We start from the raw sequence: 19,507 nt of genomic DNA on the forward strand, positions 1-19,507 counted from the left end.
AGCCCTTATCCAAAAGGGGTTTCATGCGAGCTCGGATGAAACCCACACTCACACACACACACACACACACACACACACATGTGACTCCCCTAGATGCACACATGCACCATAGAGCAAGCCCTTGACCATAGTTATCCCAACAATTGAGTAGGTTACTATAAAGAGATTTCAGCAGCTTGGTATTTAGAAGAGGATTCTGAGCATGAAGAGATATTGAAGAGGCACTGCAGTGGTACTTCTGCATTTTGAATATTCAGCATCGAGAGGAACTAGAACTTAAAGAGCAAATTTAAGTTATGATTCAGAAGAGATCGTGTACCACTAGGAGAAGACTATTTGCAGATTATGAAGAGGAGATGCAAATGCAGAAGTAAAAGAGAAGCGTACACAAGAGAAAGAGACAAGAAAGGATCCAGAAGAGGACGTCTGTCCATTCAAGCAGGAGGGAGTGTCATGACAAGAGAAATCACTAATCCGTGATTAGTAGACATTAAGACATTATTATGTATTGTACGCCAATGGTGTAACATGTAGATGTATTTATGATGGAAACCGACCTATTTGTTATGGTAGTGGATCATCTCAGTAGATAGGACTAGTTGAGCTAGAGCCACTGCTTCTTAGACTTGTGATACTTATTTTATTAATACATATATGCACACACGTGTCTAGGTCCTAGGGGCAATAGGAAGGGAAGGGTGCATTAAGGTGCATTGAATGGTAGATGCATGGGTCATAGGCTAAGGGTAGGTGTAAATGGGAAGATGGAACTTGAGTGATCTCAAGGGACATTATTTATTCACCTTGCCTTTTGAGATGTTTTTTCCCCTCATACATAGCATGATGTATTCCCGCATTTGAGCTTGCTCTTGCTGTTTTTGTTCATACTTAATGAAGTAATTTTCTTGAAATGGACTGAAGTGTCTCTAATGTAGTCACATGTCACCAAAATGGCATTCTCCATAGACCATTTCCTTCACTAGATTGAGGATGGATTTATTTGAACATTGGGATGCCTATAGATCCCCCTATCACATGCTACATGGATAGTTACGGCACCGCTCTGAGAATTATCACATCGATTGCTCTTTGAGATAGGGTGAGAAGTTTAGGCCACATGACACCACCAATGAGAGCTGAAACTTTGTACCCTTTGTGAGACATATGAGATGGAGACTGAGAAGCATGTACTACTAAGACGCCCCTAATGTTATGAGATCTAATACATATATCATTGTCATTTCTTCTAAAACATGAATTGAGTCCAAATAGCATAGAAACACCAATGTCTTCACAAGAGGAAGCACTCACACTGAGTGGCTGCCATAGGAGCACATGATCCTATGCTTGTTTTATACTTGCTGGGAGTTTAGAACTTCCTTTTAAAAGATGTCAGTCATTCTTAACGATTGTGACCCGTCAAGTTAATCTAGTTAGGTTAACTAACCTATATCCTCCCAGTTACTATAACTAGGAGTTTAACCTAATTCTCCTATCATGATTTCATGATTACCTCCCATCATGATGTGTGTATTGGGTCATGAGATGAGCTCTTCAATGCTTATCATTCCTTTGCGTTCTTTTTTGAGATAGAATACATTAACACATATCACTTGACTTTAAAATGTGCACTCATTTCACCTTTAATGATAAATAGAAATTAATAAATTGATTTTCCAATAGTTGGATGCACTTTCAAAGGCCCTCTAGTATAATACAAAGGTTTTCTTGGATTAGCAGCATTTTCAAGGCCCTCTAATCCCCACATTGTCACTATGGAAAGGTTATCTCCAACGCACTATTACCTTGCCATCATGGCATGCATACTCAAATTGTAGAGTAGTCTTGAAAAATGCATGTAGAACTTGGAATCTTCATAATAAATCTCATGATGAAATTTGTGTTGAAAAAGGACTTTTTGAGGCAAAAAATTTCAAATTGAGAATATGTTTGTTGCTTGGGTGACTGAAGGTGTTTTGGAGGAGCCTTTAGCTTAATCAAATCAAAGAAGTATTTTTTCAACAGACGTCAAAGTATCTACCTGGCTCAACAACTCCTGCATCCGTTTGATCAGCAATAAATCTTCCAAGACCAAGTTCATGGATATAGAAACTCCCGTCGTGTGCAATGCTTGCCTATTGTCATTTGGTAAGATAAGTTACCACATGAGATACAAAATTCGTGATGAACAAAATCATGCGTATAGAAAGGAGGTGAGACCCACGAGATATTGATGATCAAAACTCATCATGGCTCCACCTACAATACCGCAAAAGCCATCATGTATTCTACCCTACAGGCACATTCACAGGTGCACACAAATACTTAAGACACTAAGTAATATACATCAACATAAAGAGCTTTAATAATTGAATTCAAATGTAATTTGAATTATGTCAGGAAATGGCTGCTTCCAGCAATGGATATGATTAAGGTGAGAGTCCAATCCCTAGAGTGTTTATGCTACTTACATTGTAGGGATTGATGAATAAAGATTTTGGAGTTCAGGTGGCAAACCTCCCAATAGACATGCTGCTGCATGACTGACAACTGCCCTGGTGTGGGAGCTGTTTGGATCCGTACTACACCATCATCATGACCTGAAATAAGATATTGGTAAGATAGAGAATACCTGCAAAAAAAAGATTTGCAGTGAATTACATAAAGTACAAAATGTCTTTACAAACCCAATCAAGAGCTTCTACGTTCCAACCACTAACATTGGATGAAATTTAGCTTCACACAACATTCAAAGCAAATCCAACCACCTCTGTAATTGCCTTCCGGGTTAGAAGAAACGACTGAAATTTCTGGGATGGGAAACAGCAAAAAATAAAATCTGACCAGTCCTTATCAGAAAACAAAGAAATTAGTGTTAGACATATGTGAAAGGAACTATTACAGTTAATCCAATGGGAGGAACTCCAACTGAAATGTTCAACCAAATCAAGTACAAGTACTTGGTATAAATAGTCCAAGTACTAGAGCACACAAAACCTAAAAATAGACTAAGTCCTAGTCTATCCTAGACCACCATATCATTGTATATATCTCTACAAATCCCCCCTCAATGATATGGCTGAAATGCTCTGGAATGATCTCAGAAGCACCTGCAGTACCTAAAGTACCATGGTTGCAAAAATTCATCCACATGTGGACATAGCAACCTACGGGACTACAAAAGAAAACAATGTCATTATACAACCCCCCTTGACATTGTTTGAATGTCTCGTATCCCTAGCCATGTCGATGCCATAAGAAGAGAGGCGTTGACAGTGTTTTAGTGAAGATATCTGCCACATTGTCCTCAGCGGAATAATATGTGAGATCAAGAAGCCATCCGTGATACAATCCCGCACATAATGATAGTAATTTTCTATGTGTTTCACACGAGCATGAGATACATGATTGTTTCCAATAGCAATGTAGCTCTGGCTGTAAAAGAAGATCAGAGCCAAGACAGTGCAAGAGGCCTAACTCTATCACAAGATAGACTGCACTACTGCAATTTGCTGCAAATTAATGCAAGTGAGTATGATGTCATCGACATAAAGCACAAGCATGAACAAATCTTGTTGCATAACATATAAATTTGGCTCTATATGAGTGTTGCCAAATCCGTGGGACAGCAAGAACTGATGTATCTTATAATACCATGCACGAGGCGCTTGCTTCAGTCCATACAAGGCTTTCGTGAGCTTGCATACCTTGTGCTCTTGTCCCTGAACAACAAAACCCTGGGGCTGATGCATATAGACCTCCTCCTCAAGATACCCATTGAGGAAGGCGGTCTTGACATCCATCTAGTACACTGACCAACCATAAAACGCAGCAAGAGAGATGACAGAGCGAATGGTAGTCATATTGGCCACCGGAGTAAAAGTCTCCTCATAATCTATCCCCTCTTCTTGTGCATACCCCTTGACAACTAAACGCGCTTTGTACTTCTCAACTATACCATTTGCATGATGCTTTATTTTGTAGATCCATTTGGTGCCAACCACATTCTTGCCAATGGGCGCATCCACCAAGTCCCATGTAGCATTCTTTTGAATGGATCTAATCTCAGCTTCCATGCTAGATTTCCCTAAGCATCCGCAAAGCGCTGAGGCTCAGTTTTAGCTTCCATCAATTGGGTCACGGGAGCAAAATTCACCTGCTTCTTAGCGTTCTGAGTGCTGGCCCTGGTTCTCCCCAATATAGGCTGATCTTTAGCATCAGCAAGTGTCAACCTAGCCCATCTAGGAGCTTAATTTTCAGTTGTCCCGATGGGAATAGTATATGGAAGTACGTCTGGAGTAACATCCTTTGCACGGCGCTGATAATGCTTCCAAAAATTGGACTGTTCCTCCCCATGAGTTGCTTGCAAAGTTGTTCCCTCTACCTCTCAGACTCCATCATATGGAAGCAACTCCTCACTGATGGGCTGCATGCTATCATGCTCTGCAAACAAAACATTGTTGCTTATGATTACTTTCCTTTCACTGTATCATGAAGCCTAAAGCCTCGGCTTTCAGTGCTATACCACACAAAGATGCATTTAATGCTTTTATCATTAAGCTTGGATCGATTTTCAAATGGCACCAAAGCATATGCAGCAAACCCAAACACTCTGAAGTGATTCACCTTGGGCTTGCACCCATAAAATGCCTCAAAAGGCATCCTATCAACCAATGCTTGTGTAGGGCAGCGATTCTGAATATGTGTCTGTAACAATTGCTTTATCCCAAAATGCCTTTGACATTCTCTTAAATTTCAGCATACACCTGTCATCTCCATGAGAGTCCTGTTCTTCCCCTCTGCAATCGGATTATGCTGAGGCATGTATGGCACTGTTTTGTGATGCTTTGTCCCATGCCCCTTCAAGTATCCCTCAAAAGCATGTGAAGTATGCTCCAATTCTAGAATGGGTTTGAGTCTCATCCAAATGCTTTGAACTCCTTAAACTAATTGAAACATTCAGATTTGCTTTTCATGAGAAAGAGCCAAGTGAACCTAGAATAATCATCAATGAATATGATAAAAGACCGATACCCTCTATAGGTTGTGACATTCATTGGTCCTCCACAAACATCACTATGCGGAATTTGGAAGACCCTTTGTGCTCTTATTGAATCTGGACCATCCTTTTGAAACGGTAGGTGATGCAACTTTCCAAGAGCACAAGCTTCACCTCTTGAGCGGGCTGCTGTAGTTTTGGCAATCCTTCAGCCATATTATGATTATGCAAATATGCCAAAGCTCTATGATGTGCATGACCAAACCTGGCATGCCATAAATCACCTAGAGTAGAAGAAGAGACAACCATAGCATGCTGATTATAGGGCTGAGCATCAAGCTTGTAAAGACCCATGCTAGCCTCATAAGAACCTGTAGCCTTCAAATTGAGGGATGGAGGCTCTTTTAGGACAAGCATCCCACTACTCGCACTAGTCTTCACAGAGATACAAAAGAGGATGACTCAGTCTTTGATGTGCACTCTAGGGGCAGGATTTCTAGGGCCATGGATGAGCATTTCACGTGTGGGGCACATGGAGTAGTGTAGATGGTATTTGGACCCTTGTTGAGAAAGGACATACCATTGGGATCATGGAGGATTTGTCTTTATGGGGGTGTCCCCATAAAGTATGTGCATAGGGACCCTAGAGCATGGTAGCAGATTGATGCAAGAAATCACGAGAAGAGCTCTTCCATTCTTCCACTACACTGATAGTAATGCCAAGAGGTTTCAGCTTAGGTTGGAAGCCCTTCAAATCCTCTCGTTGGAGGATTTTCACATTTCTGTAGACTTGCAGAAATCTCTTTGGAGAAGGCTCAGAAAGTCTCTCAAGGAAAGGAAAATCACTCTTTTCTTTTGGCTTTTTAGTCATGGAGGGATTACAATAAACCAATGGAGGTCTAGGTTTGGGGCTTCCTCTTCTTGATTGCATTGCTATTCTGCTGAGGAGTCCATTGCCAAGAAGGGGACTATGGGACTTTGGGGTATATTTTCTCTCTTCCCTTTCATCATCACCTACGAGGATCGGTGACTTGGCTCTCTCTATTGAGACCTCATGTGTTTTATGAGATCCATAGCTCCTCTCTGTCTTTTCACTGCATCATCATTTGGTTGCTCTTTGGATGCTGTCCCTCCTGTCCTTGCAGACCTGCACATGCCTCAGTGGAGACTTGTTGGGAGATCATAGCGAGCATTTCAGCTTGGCATATCTGTAGATCTAGATGCACAGAGGCACTTGATGGTTCCCAGATCCACCCTTCTCACACCATGGCTAGTATTTGGACAGATGCTAGATTCAGAGCACAAGTTTTGTGGCCATTTTGGATGGCTTCAAATAAGTTCCAGCCTGATGATGTTGTTTATGATCTGACTCATGAATTGGAAGGCTTGGTTTACCCAGACATGAGCTGGTAGTCGAGAGATGGAGGATAGAACTAGGACCTTGCATAGGAGCTTGCCTATGCAAATCAGCAGTTCTCCATTGACTTGAAAGACTGGGAAGAAGAACTTTACAAGGGAGACAGCAGCACTAGTTTTTTGTAGTTTTCTGCTCTAGTTTCCAGTTCCAGGATAACTGCTCTCTTTACTGAATTTCTGGCTGCAGGCTGCTTCAGTTTCACTTCTCTGCCAGGCATGACGTCCAGCCTCTGGTCGCTTGTTTTGATGATTACTTGTTTCAATAGGAGTGGTCGGCTATGATGACTTTCACTGCAGCTAGATGGCACTTGTTTTCTACTTTCTATGTTTGGAGGTATTGTACAAAGTTTATATAATAGTAACATCTCATTTTCCTGCTCAAAGAAAATAAAAGGGGGGAGATCTATGAAATTCTAAAGAGATGAGATAAAAATGTTGGAAAGAGATTTGGAGGGAATTTTGCATAAAACAAAGACCAAAAATTATAATGAAAAGACCTGCCGGTTGGTGTTCAGGAGAGGAGCACATGGAAAGGTGGAAGCCAATTAAAGATCAAGGATTTCAGTGGGAAAGGAAAGCAGAGATTTTCCCATCCCCCCTTCACAAGATGACAACAAGGACCTAATTAATAATTTGAACAGAAGTGGATGGAAACGGGGAATCTTTAACGTTTAGAAAGTCAGGTTCTCATGTATATCCTGAAACGATGGAGCCATCAAGCCTCGTGGACTATGGTAGACACAGACTAATAGGCAAGTTTGATGTTTCTCTAAAAAGGTGACTAGGACGTCTGGTATGTCCTCCTGCCAGAAAAACTTGGTGTTACATATAGAGGAAGGATGGCACTAAATCTGATGAAATTGGAAACCTTGTCTCCCAGGGGAATGTAAAAATCTAGTGGGCTATCATTTCTGTTCATGCATTGTGGTTTGTCTGAATGCCATGGAAAAAAATTCAGTTCAATAATCCCCATACTAATCCTTCTCTTTTGTGAACTGTTGATGGTACAAAAGGACTCAAACATCCTGACAATTCAAGTGTCTTCTCCACTTCAGAATGCTAAAAGAGTCTTGAGGCAATCTTCGAGGTGGAGCACGCAGGCTCAAGTCTAGAGATAGCCGGCAGATAGGAGAAGGACCTTGTGGTTAAGATCAAAGGACCACACCATTGGTGGGACTCTGGATCTATCTCTTTTGTATTGTGTCCATAGCTTTGGACGGAAATATATTATTTTGGTGGTTTCTCTATCTGGTTGGTTCATTGTCTATTGATGAGCTTAAACTGAGAATGGGAGTATTTTCAACAAGGCTTTATTGGCTTGGTCATATTGTATGATCTTATGATTTGGGATGTTGGCATGTTTTTCATATCCCTTCTGTTGAGTTTGTCATAAAGGGTAATTTATTGAACTGAAATCTAGCAATATGCAAGTTTGAACTCAAGCAATATAATGCTTAGTTTCCCAAATAAATGTGATTGGTCGACCACAATGGAAATGATGATATCGAGTGGAGATAGCATGTACCCCAAGCATTTGATGGGCGAGGAATGCCATTTTGTGATTCCCATCACCTCTTTCATATCAATGTGGCATTCAAACAGAAATCCTGCTGCGCTGCCCTGATTCATTGTCAAAAGAAGTTTCATAATTTTAGAAAACAAATATTGGCATGAATTACATAGTTTTCTAATCTATACTTGATAGATTTTCTCAAAAATTATATTTCTTTGTCAAACTGATTTTTCTAAGGAAAATCCATTAAGAAGTTCTCTACTTCAATTTCCTCCATTAGTACAACATGCTTTGCAGACAAGATACCGGTTCCTCTGGATATAGTTACCTCCAAAGCTATGTAAAACGTGTTCAAGTTGCTATTCGTGTATAACAATGCCCTCACCGCAAAAGTGCTACCTTCATCTGTATGTTCATCAATATCTTTCTTGCTGCTACAATGTTTTGTGGAGTGTGATAGCTCTACACTCCCATCTTGCTTTTCTTTATGGATTCTATTTACAGAAGATGCATCTCCACCAACATTTGCCTCATTTTCTTGAGTATCCACCCCACAAGAAATATTATCAGATGTTGCATGACATTGAGTCACGTCATCCTCACTTTTTTCTGCTGAAAATGTTATCGAGTATTTATCTAATCCATCTGACTTAAAATCCATGTTCTTGTCATCATCAGGCTGTTTCCCAGACTGTATAGTCGATTCCATGATGCCTCTACTTGTCTGATCCCTTTGCGAGGATTGCTGATCCTGAAAGCCACAAATGGCAAGCAATGTCATCTCTAATTCTGGATCCCTCCCAGATTACAATTACTCTGCAATAGCTGCTGAATTTAAAATGAGGACAGTGCAGTACAAGAGTTCCAGTTATGCTTGATGGATTTTGAGGAAGCTCTCCAATCTCTGGTAAGCAAAATGTGTAAAGTTTTGCTGGGAGGTTTAGTTCATAGGTGACACTTGTGTCAACAGAGTAGCCTACCACATGATCACCATAGTAAGGAACTGCTAGTCAGATGACATTAAAGTTGGCCATTAGACTCTTTTTAATGAAAAACAATATATTTCTTTGTTTCAAGAAGATTGTAAGCGTTGTTTTTTCCTTTGGCTCCATAATTTAGATCCCATAGGTATCTCACTACGAGCTTGAACATATTGATTAACAAGATGTCTAAAAAACACATTAATCATGTACACTTTTGACTGAATGCGCCTCTTATTATATTAGTGACAATTACATAAGGGAAGTACCAGGACGTGCAACTTCAAGAACCTTCCCATTGGTGCATCCCAAAAGCAACTGTTGTCCACTTGGAGACCAGTCTATACATGTTACTGGTCCTGGTGCTTTAATAAACCTGGACAGAGTAGAAAACTTTAGTGCTATTTTTAAAATTGACAGGGATATAATCAGAACAACACTGAAATGGACTGAAGATTTTTACATGCCGAGAATATTTATTGCAAACAAAACAAGAGGCTGTTTCGAGTGCCTCTTGAAGAAACATAACCTATATAGCAGGGCATTGAGAACCTGTAAACAGTGTATGTGGCTCTTATTTATACCACTTCTTCCATCTCGGTTTTCCTAAAATTTCAGATGAAAAGTGACGATTCACACAAATTTTGGCTGTTTCTAAATGGATGACTGGGCACTGGACAAAGAAGTTTGCACTTTCATTTCAGAAGGGACCCTACATCCAACCACCTCCCCTTTTTTTTTCTCATCAGAGAATTGGTACAGACAGCACCATCTACTTGGGTTAGGATTCCGGTGCAAACTTCTTGTTCATAGCTTCAACCACAGCATCGTGTGGGTCTCAAGCACAAGCATCTGAATGAAGCCCAATTCACAGAGTTCACAGATAGGACGGGCAAAACAATGCATTGCAGTGCACTGCAGTCTGATATCAAGTAGCTTTCACCTTTTGAGCCGGCTCGTTTCTTTATATAGCAGTGGAGCCAATTGCTTGCATCTTTGGTTGTGATCTTAATATGAAATACACAATTTCGATTTTCTCATTCAGCTCGAGACCCTGACTTGAGATCTGGTCGTGTTGGAGCATTGCCCAATGGGGATTGATGCCCATGCCTCCCCCATGAATGGGCAATCTATAGGCCACCTGGATCCTCATTATGTGTTGCAAGGGAGGGGAGGTTTTGTAGCCTAAGGTCTCTGTGGGAGCTAGTGGTTTGCAGCCAGAATTTCACTGCCAGAAACGGCTCCCTCGGCCCTCAGCTCTTCAGCTTACTAGCGATCTCTATCACCACGTAGCATCAGAGAGGAGACAATCAGAAGGGAGTGAGATGTAGACTGGCTGCCTTCAGACTCCTCTCGATTTGATGACTCAGAAAAATAAATCTCTAGATGGTGCCACAATCTTATTGGGCTCAAATACTTCCAAGAAAAGCCCTCAATGAAATGAATTTTAAAGGAACTTCAATACAAAGAAACAAAACAAAATGTCATGCACAACTCCGGATGTTCAACCATGGCATGTCAAAGAGATAGTCTGATGAGAATCCATTAGAAGACCCACTAAAATCAAATATGGGACTTAAGAGGAGCATGAGAATGCACTTTACTTACTCAGCTAACACTACTAGGATCTTACATCAATCCCTACCAACACCTTTTCCAGGCAGATCCATGGATTCATGACAGGCTTATGCTAGGATCAGCAGCAATTCCTTGACCAGAGATTGAAGTATTGCTACCATGCTCAGGAATAGGAGAAGATGCTGAAAGTGTTTATTCTCCATCACGGGATAGAGACATGGCAAAGAGTGTGTCAAGCAACTTCAAGGTCCCCATGGTGCTCTTCATAGTCACGCAGATTGCTACAGATTTTTACTTGCTCTTCTCAGCTGAGGCCTTTACCCCAGCCAAGCACATAGCTCAATGCAGAGTTTGGGAGAATATGCCTAGCCTAGTCATAGTAGAGATGAGGACCCAGTTGCATGCCCCTTTTACTACACAGGGGCTCCAGACTGCACTTCATACCTGGCCTTCAAGAAAGTCTCCAGGCAATGATGGCATCACGCATTCCCTTTTTCTCACATGGTTGACATTTTAGGGTATTTCATCACTTTGTCTCTTAAGGAGATCTGGGACATCAGTGTCATGCCCCCCTCTCTCTCGAAGGGGGCTCACCATGTCATCCCTAAAGGGAAGGATACGATCCTCATCTCTTAGTGGCATCTCTTAGTGGCAACTCATTGCCCTCCTTGGCACTATGCCAACAAAATCCAAGGCCATGACAGTAAGCCTTAGACTCCAGCCACTCCTTACCGACCTCATACATGACACTCAGACTTGTTTTGTATACCTCTGTCTTCATATTCCCCACTACCATGGTGCACGTGTGACTCCCCCATGCTCTCCTCATTTGGAGGCTTATAGACAAGGAGTTGAACTGAAATGTTTGACACCCCTCTCAACGAGCCGTTGTAAGTTGCAGCCCACTCCGCCTGAGTCTTCCAAAGTCTCATCCGTGTTCTCCTTGTGTTCTTCCGTCTCCAACAAGAAGTCTTTGATGAAGTCAAGCTGAGTTCAAGGCATCTCCATTGTAGTTAGATGCGGCATTTTAGACTATCACCTATCTATACTGTGTGAGAGCTTATAGTTCCTGTACTGCAAGGCGACGCAGGCTACCTTGGTTGGCATTAGCGATCAAAGATACGCCACAGGGCTTTTGAGCCAGTTCATGCATTGTCCAATGATCACACATTGGAGTGCAGCAAAGAGGGTTCTCAGATATGTCCATGGCACTCTCTCTCTTGGCTTGCATTATGCTTCAGATTGTGATCTAAAGCTGAAAGGTTTCACTGACTCAGATTGGTCAGGGGACATTGACGACAGACGGTCCACTACTGGCTATTGCTTCTTATTGGGTTCAGCTAGTATCTCATGGCTCAGTAAGAAGCAAGAGCGAGTCTCTCTTTCCTCCAGTGAAGCAGAGTACAAAGCTGCAAATTCAGCCACTACGGAGTTAATGTGGTTAAGGAAGCTTTTGCATGACTTGCATCATGCACAGGATGGCGAAGCCAACAATCTTGTCTTTCATGCTCGCATGAAACACATTGAAAATCATTATCATTATGTACGGGATTGTATTTCTGATGGCTTCATTGATCTCATCTATTGTCCATCTGAGGACAATGTGGCGGATATCTTCACCAAAGCCCTGTCAACAGATCTTTTCTTACGACATCGACATGGCTTGGGGATCAAAGACATTCTCACAATGTCAAGGGGGGTTGTGAAGTGATTCACAATGACATTGTTTTCATGTACTCCCATAGGTTGCATATCCATCTTGATGAATTTGTGCAACCATGGTACTTTAGGTACTGCAAGGTACACCTAACACTGACTCTGGCTAGAGGTGGGAGGCCCTTGGGAACCTCTAGAACAAGGGCTAGTCGCTTGAGTAGGAGCGTATGAAGGAAAGAGAATGAGTGAGAGAGAGCAAGAGAGATTGAGAGAGCAGGAGACTTGGAAGCTGAAGGCTTAGTTGCAATAGAAGAGTGTAACAGTACAACTCAAAAAGAGAAAAGATAAGGTTTTGTCCTAGTGACAAAACCTTAGTAGTCACTAACCATAGTTAGTGAACTAACTGCGGTTAGGGGGAAAAACCTCTTAAAGAGGAAAAAGTGCCCCTAACTAGCTTATTATATTACATTGGTCACTGCTGAATTATATCTATAGTTCTAACACCCCCCTGCAGTGCCAATGTCATGTACAAGGCTGATCAATCACCAAACGGATATAAGTTCAGGGCACTGCGAAATGCCTCAAACTTTTCACGTGGTAGTGCTTTGGTGAAAATATCTGCAACGTTGTCATGTGTGGACACAAAGATCATACTGATCTCTCCTGCATGCAACTTCTCTCTGACGTAGTAGTGATAGTGAACCTCAATGTGCTTCGTGCGAGCATGAAACACTGGATTCTTTGCCACTGCAATGGCACTCTGACTATCAGTGAGAATTGGAGAAGGACCCTCCAAAGACAGATGAAGATCAACAAATAGACGTCTCAGCCAGACACATTCAACTGTTGCTGTGAAAGCTGCCCTGTACTCAGCTTCACATGATGAGGTAGCCACTGTAGATTGTTTCTTGCTCAGCCATGAAATGCAAGATTTACCCAAAAAGAAACAATTGCCACTAGTGGACTGCCTAGTGTCATAATCACCAGCCCAATCTGAATCACTGTAGGCATGCATCTGCAAGTCACCCCCCTTGGGAAATAGTAAGCCAAAAGACTTTGTGCCCTGCAAATAACGGAAGATGCGCTTAACTGCCTGCCAATGCATAGTTTTTGGGCTGTGCATGTACCTGCTCACCTGAGATACTGCAAACTGAATATCAGGTCTAGTGTTGCAGAGATATATGAGGCATCCAACAGCTTGACTGTAAAGTGTGGCATCAACTGATTCTCCTGCATCATGCAATGTGAGTTTCAGCCTCGGCTCCATAGGAGTGGCTATGGGCTTACACTCTTGCATGTTAAATCTGTCCAAGAGTTTCCGAACATACTTGGACTGAGACTAACAGTGCCACATTTCTCATGAGAGAACTGGATCCCCAAATAAAAGTGAAGCAGCCCCAAATCTGGCATGTCAAAGTTGGTCTGCAAATCAGCTTTGAAATCTGCAATTTTTCCTTCATTGGACCCTGTGAGCAGTAAGTCATCGACATAAAGAAGGATGACTAATGTTTCCCCCCCATCCATCTTGATGTAGAGGGTGCTCTCAATAGGACTATTGTGCAGCCCCTTGCTGGTCAAAAAGGCATGTATCTTGGCATACCATGCACGAGGGGCCTGTTTCAGCCCATATAAAGCTTTATTGAGCTTGCATACTTGAAGTGCATTTGCTGTAATTTCAAAACCCGGAGGAGGTTTGACATACACCTCTTCCAGCAAGTCCCCATTTAAGAAGGCTGTTTTTATGTCCAACTGATGAACATTCCACTCAAAATGTGCAGCCATTGCAATTAGTGATCGGATGTACTGATCGGATGGTGGTCATCCGGGATGTAGGAGCGAATGTCTCCTCATAATCTAGCCCTTTTTCTGGCTTTATATCTGTCAATGGAGCCATCTGGCTTCCGTTTGACTTTAAATACCCATCGTGTGCCAATGGCATGTTTACCCTGTGGCAAGTCCACAACATCCCAAGTCTGATTTTTAGCAATGGACTGCATCTCATCGTGCATGGCATTCATCCAATGCACATTACCTTTTTCCTCTTCAAATGTGGCAGGCTCCTCTTCATCAAGGAGAGTACCTGCATATGCTGATTCCACTGAATTAGCACCTTCCATGTGCCTTGCTGCACTGCGAGTCCTGCCAGGTAACGGAGCATCAAGTTTACTCTCCCTGAGAGTTTGTAACAGCCAGTTTGGGACTGTTTTTGCTGTATGTATGTCTGCAATTTCTTGCTGCACCACCTGTTCCACTGCCTGTGGAGGGGGCAAGACATCCTGTGGCGGAACTGAAGCATTTGGAGGTTGCTGTAAATTCTGATTTGGATCAGAAAAATCAGCAGGGGAACCCAAAGCAATGGGTAGCAACCCTTGAAAGACATCCTCTGAAGATGAAGGCATTTGAAATTCAGCCTGAGTGTGAGCTGAATTTTCAGAAAATATCACATCTCTACTTACAATGATTTTGCGTGTAGCAGGATTGTAGAGATGATACCCCTTGCTTTCTGCACTGTATCCAACAAATATGCATTTGATGGTTTCATCTGACAATTTGTGCCTAAATTCAACTGGCACATGTGCATAGGCAAGGCATCCAAAGACTCGGAAGTGATCCACTGAAGGCTTCCTGTCATTCCAAACCTCAAAAGGAGTTTTTGTTTTTAAAGCCTTAGTGGGAGCCCTGTTCAAAATGTAATTGGCACATATCAAACCCTCTAGCCAGAATTTATGAGGCATGTGTTTGCTTTTCAGCATACATCTGTCCATCTCCATGAGGGTTCTATTTTTCCTCTCAGCTTTGCCATTTTGCTGAGGGGTCAGCCTGACTGTGAGCTGATGCACAATACCCTTTTGCTTGAGAAAAGCATCAAATTCTGCAGATAGGTATTCCCCACCTCTATCCGTGCGTAATGTCTATATCCTTAGTCCGGTTTCATTTTCAACCATGGCTGAAAAGTGTTTAAACACCATGAACACTTCAGATTTCTTTTTCAGCCCATAAACCCAAGTAAAATTGGAGTAGTCATCAATAAATGTGACAAAGTAGAGATGACCACCCAATGACGGAGTCCTCATGGGACCACAGACATCACTGTGTATAAGCTGCAATTTGCGAACAGCTTTAACTGAACCATCCTTCTTGAAGGGGAATCTATGCATTTTACCTAAAATGCACCCTTCACAGGCATGTGGAGGAGGTATCTCAAGAGGTGGCATGCCATAATTCTGCATTTTGCATGGCAGCTGTAGGGGTAGAAACTGCCAGAGCATGGGCTGCTCTTTTCTCAAAAATGTCAAGCTGAAAAAGCCCACGCAGCAGAGTACCAGATAACATTAAGGCATAGTTAGCTTCCCTGTCTCGGACAGCACATTTGTCATCCTCAAAGATGACCTGAAATCCCCCTCTGTTAAGAGTGGACACTGAAAGGAGATTTTTGGTTATGCCAGGCACATCTAAGACATCTGAAAGTTTGAAAATTGAGCCATCAATTGCAGTGAGCTCAACCTCTCCTGTGCCACGTACTGAATATGAGGAGTTGTTGGCACAAGTGACTTTCTTACCAACAGGAGGTGGATGCAAGGAAGTAAAAAGACACTTCCTAGAAGTGATGTGCTTGGATGCACCGCTGTCAAAATACCATGTGTTCAATGTTTCATTAACACTGAAAGCAGATGCATCTGTAGAAGAGTCAAAGCTGCAAGTCAAAAATGCATATGTATCATCACTTCAAGAGGCTGTACTATCCCGAGCATCTGGAACAGCCAACCTAGAATCTGAAATGCAAGATAAAAAGGCATAATCTTGACCAACAAAGTTGGCTGCAGCATCCCCACTGTCAAATGCACAAGGGGTTGAATCTGAAACAGCCATTCCTGAGCTGTTTTTCTTTTCTTTTGCAATCCTTTTCTTGCATTCTGCTATGTGATGACCTGGCTTTTTGCAGTAGTGACAAAAACCCTTCTTTTTGGGCTTACTTGCATCACTTTTAGCCTTTTGTGAAGGCTGTCCTGACCCACTGGAAGGCTGATTTGCTGCTGTCTTTGCCTGTCCCTTTGTTTTTTATTTAAATTTTGAGAGCATGGCTTGTTCACCTGCACGTGAAGCCAAATTTTTCTTGGTCTGCTCTTCCTGAAGCAGAAGTCCTATCAATTCATGAAAAGTGAGGGGATTTGCACCCCCCCTCAAAGATAAGTTCAGCGAAGTGTGAAAGCTGAGATAAGACTCAGGAAGAGAATTCAGAGTGGTTGTAATCATCTCTGAATCAGGAATAATTTCATCTATGTTTAACAATTGCTCTCTGAGATCCTGTAGCTTTGTGAGGTGGACTGACATGGAGTCACCCTCCTCCATATGTGTATTGCTCAACTCTCTTTTTAAGAAAGATACCCTGGCATCATTCCGTGTTGCATACATGCTTTCCAAGATATCCCACGCTGCCCTGGAGGTCTTACACGACCGGATATGCGGAATGATAGATCTTTTCACTGAAAGAGAGATGCATGACAAGGCCAAGGCATCCCGTGAATCCCATCTCTTCTGCTCTGGAGTATTGACTGTAGCTGCACCAACAACTTGTCCTTGCAGCTGCACCCTGTGCACGACCTCTTCCACCTCCTTGCTGAGGAGGGGTAGCAGGTGCAATATCTGCTGGTCGGATTTCATCCCCATTGACATAATCCCATAAATTGCGAGAAATCAGAATATTACGTACCATGAAACTCCAGAGGGTGTAGTTGGTACCATCCAACTTGTCTTCCTGTGAAAGACCACCGAACTGGAACTCATTCTGATTTTGATGGGCCATATCTGAGAAAGAAATTGAAGCAGATACAAAGCTGAATTCCCTTACTGGGAATGGAATGCACAACTCCCAAAAAACACAGCCAAGCACGGGCTGTATATGCAACTCAGATTTCTGTACTTGAGCTGTCAGAAATCTGTCCAAGCATCAAAAACTCTCCAAAATCTGCCAAAAGTGTTTCAAACACTCCAAGAAAGGCAGTATGTACTGAATACTCCAAAAAATGCTCTCTCAACACAAAAGCCCCAATTTGTGGCTTGAAATTGCAGCCAGAAAGGGGCAAAATTACTAAAAGCCCCAAATCTGCAATTTTTGAACAAAAGCCCCAAATTTCAGACTAGATCTGCAGATCTGTCTGTAAAAGCCCCAGATTTTAAACAAAATCTACAATTTTGCTCCAGATGTAGCTCCAAAACTGCACAATGATTGCAATGTCTGCAATATACAAAATGCCCCAAATGTACTCCCAGAATATTGAGCCAAACAATAGCTGTCTGCAAAATTTGCCTGCCAAAGATCACCTGCTAGTTCTCTTGTACGAAAACAAGGAACTACCTGCTATACGGAGGCAGATTCAGTACGGAAGTACTGTACTGAAAACAGTACGGAAATGCTGTACGGTAGGTACGGCACTGTACGGATGGTGCGGCTCTGTACGGATTGTACGGCTGGTACGGCGAGTAGGTACTGTACGGCGAAGTAGTAGTATGTACGCGCAGGTACGGTTGACTACGACGAGCTGTATGGCGAAAATGTACGGGAGCTGTACGAAACTGTACGGTTAACCGTACAGTCTGGCGACGATGTACGACGTGTGGAGTACGGATCTGTACGGGAGCAAAGGAATTGTACGGAGGCAGTACGGCGAATTCCGTACAGTCGTACGGACTGTACGGACAAGTTGGAGCAGGCTTGTAACGTGGAGCAAGAGGGGTACGTTGAAGGGAGCAGGGAGCCCGAGGCTCTTGAACCCGCTCTGATACCAAACGAAGGAAAGAGAATGAGTGAGAGAGAGCAAGAGAGATTGAGAGAGCAGGAGACTTGGAAGCTGAAGGCTTAGTTGCAATAGAAGAGTGTAACAGTACAACTCAAAAAGAGAAAAGATAAGGAACCTCTTAAAGAGGGAAAAGTGCCCCTAACTAGCTTATTATATTACATTGGTCACTCCTGAATTATATCTATAATTCTAACAGCGTAGAGGTGAGATTTGCAGCAACTATTCTCAGGGCTTTGGGATGCGATGCGAGAGATAAGTTTTTTAGATTTATCCCATGTTGTTGACGAGTGCAAGCATCAGCCCCTCCCTTTCAATGACGTTATTAGATCAGCGACCTGATACATTATTAGGCACAGGAGACCCCAACCTCTCCTGAGGAGGTTTTGCTTCAACATTGGCCAGCACAGTAGGAGAGTGGTTTTCTTTCATTGAGTTTCCCCCACTTGCTTAGAGACAAAGATTTATGGGACTTAGAGGATCCTAGTTTATGATAGAGGAGATTGAAAGTGCAGTCTCTAAGGACTGGAGAGTAGTTCAAGAGCCACATGTTGCACAAGCTCAGTCAAGGCTCGGGTATTTAGCAAGACATGAGATCTTGGAGGTGGGCACTTCAGGTCAGTCCACATTCACATCTATAGTGCAGGACGAAGGCAAGATGTATGCCTCATAGAGTCACGGCAGTAGCTCACTATCAGAGGAGGTTGTACATTGATCCAAACCCTTGCATACCAAGTAGGAGACTTGAAGATTTTGGGTGTGGAAGAGGAGACACTTGCATAGACTGCAGTGGGACCTTGGAGAGTGGTTTTGGAGAGCCCCTTCCCTTCAAGTGCTCCGCTATATTCCTTTTTCAAGGAATTGAGCAGGAGGATCTAGATGGGGAGGATTGATGGCATGCTAGCCGCAGTAGACCGTTGGCACAAACAGGGACTCTCTCAAAGGTTTCTTGCAGGCTCTAGGACAGCTACATGCCAGGGAAGATTTCCGATTTCCTTCAGCTATTGGCACACAGAGCCCTTATAGTAGGCACCTAGCTTGGGTTTGGTCATATTCCACTTACATGCTGAAGATCTCGTTTTGCAGAGGAGTCTGAGAGGCACAACATTTGGGATTGCCTGCTTGCACCAGGAGGTCTCAAGGGGAGCTTTGAGGGTAGTCTTCCACTGCGATTTAGGATGAGATGGTGGTGACCTAGAGAACGGTGGCCGGGGTTATAGACAGAGGACCTACTTATGGGTACGAGGCCATTCAGGGGAGTTCGTCCTTCAGATTGATAGGGTAGGAGTTGACATTCATCCATACTCCAAGCATCACAAAGACGGTGCGGACATCTAGACACTGTCATAGGTGGGAGCTAATAGTTGCTTGGTACATATGGACAGCTACGTGTAGACAGGTCATAGAGCAGACATGCCATAGAGCAGCAGACCACATCAGCCTCAGAGACACCAGCCAGCATTTGGACAGATATCACTCATACTCTTGGAGGTAGATGGGATAGACACCATGGAGATTCAGATCACGCTTGGCATAGGAGGAAGGTTTTTATCACTCCATGGGAGCCAAG

General features: G+C 42.8%; 1 protein-coding gene across 1 annotated transcript in view; it reads right to left on the bottom strand.

Moving 5' to 3' along the window:
• LOC147902982 (uncharacterized) overlaps positions 1 to 19,507 on the bottom strand; it is a 437,346-nt gene that overhangs the window by 298,314 nt on the left and 119,525 nt on the right. The window contains exons 13-19 of the mRNA XM_087373981.1: positions 9,178 to 9,284; positions 8,786 to 8,904; positions 8,257 to 8,679; positions 7,941 to 8,035; positions 2,518 to 2,632; positions 2,225 to 2,293; positions 2,042 to 2,135 (exon numbers count right to left, since the gene is read on the bottom strand). Coding sequence (XP_087230107.1) covers positions 2,042 to 2,135; positions 2,225 to 2,293; positions 2,518 to 2,632; positions 7,941 to 8,035; positions 8,257 to 8,679; positions 8,786 to 8,904; positions 9,178 to 9,284 — 1,022 coding nt within the window. The remainder of the gene's footprint in view (positions 1 to 2,041; positions 2,136 to 2,224; positions 2,294 to 2,517; positions 2,633 to 7,940; positions 8,036 to 8,256; positions 8,680 to 8,785; positions 8,905 to 9,177; positions 9,285 to 19,507) is intronic.

This window comes from Dipteris shenzhenensis, chromosome 4, assembly GCF_047967505.1.
Source record: "Dipteris shenzhenensis isolate YYH24624 ecotype China chromosome 4, Dip_SZ_1.0, whole genome shotgun sequence".
NCBI lineage: Eukaryota > Viridiplantae > Streptophyta > Polypodiopsida > Gleicheniales > Dipteridaceae > Dipteris > Dipteris shenzhenensis.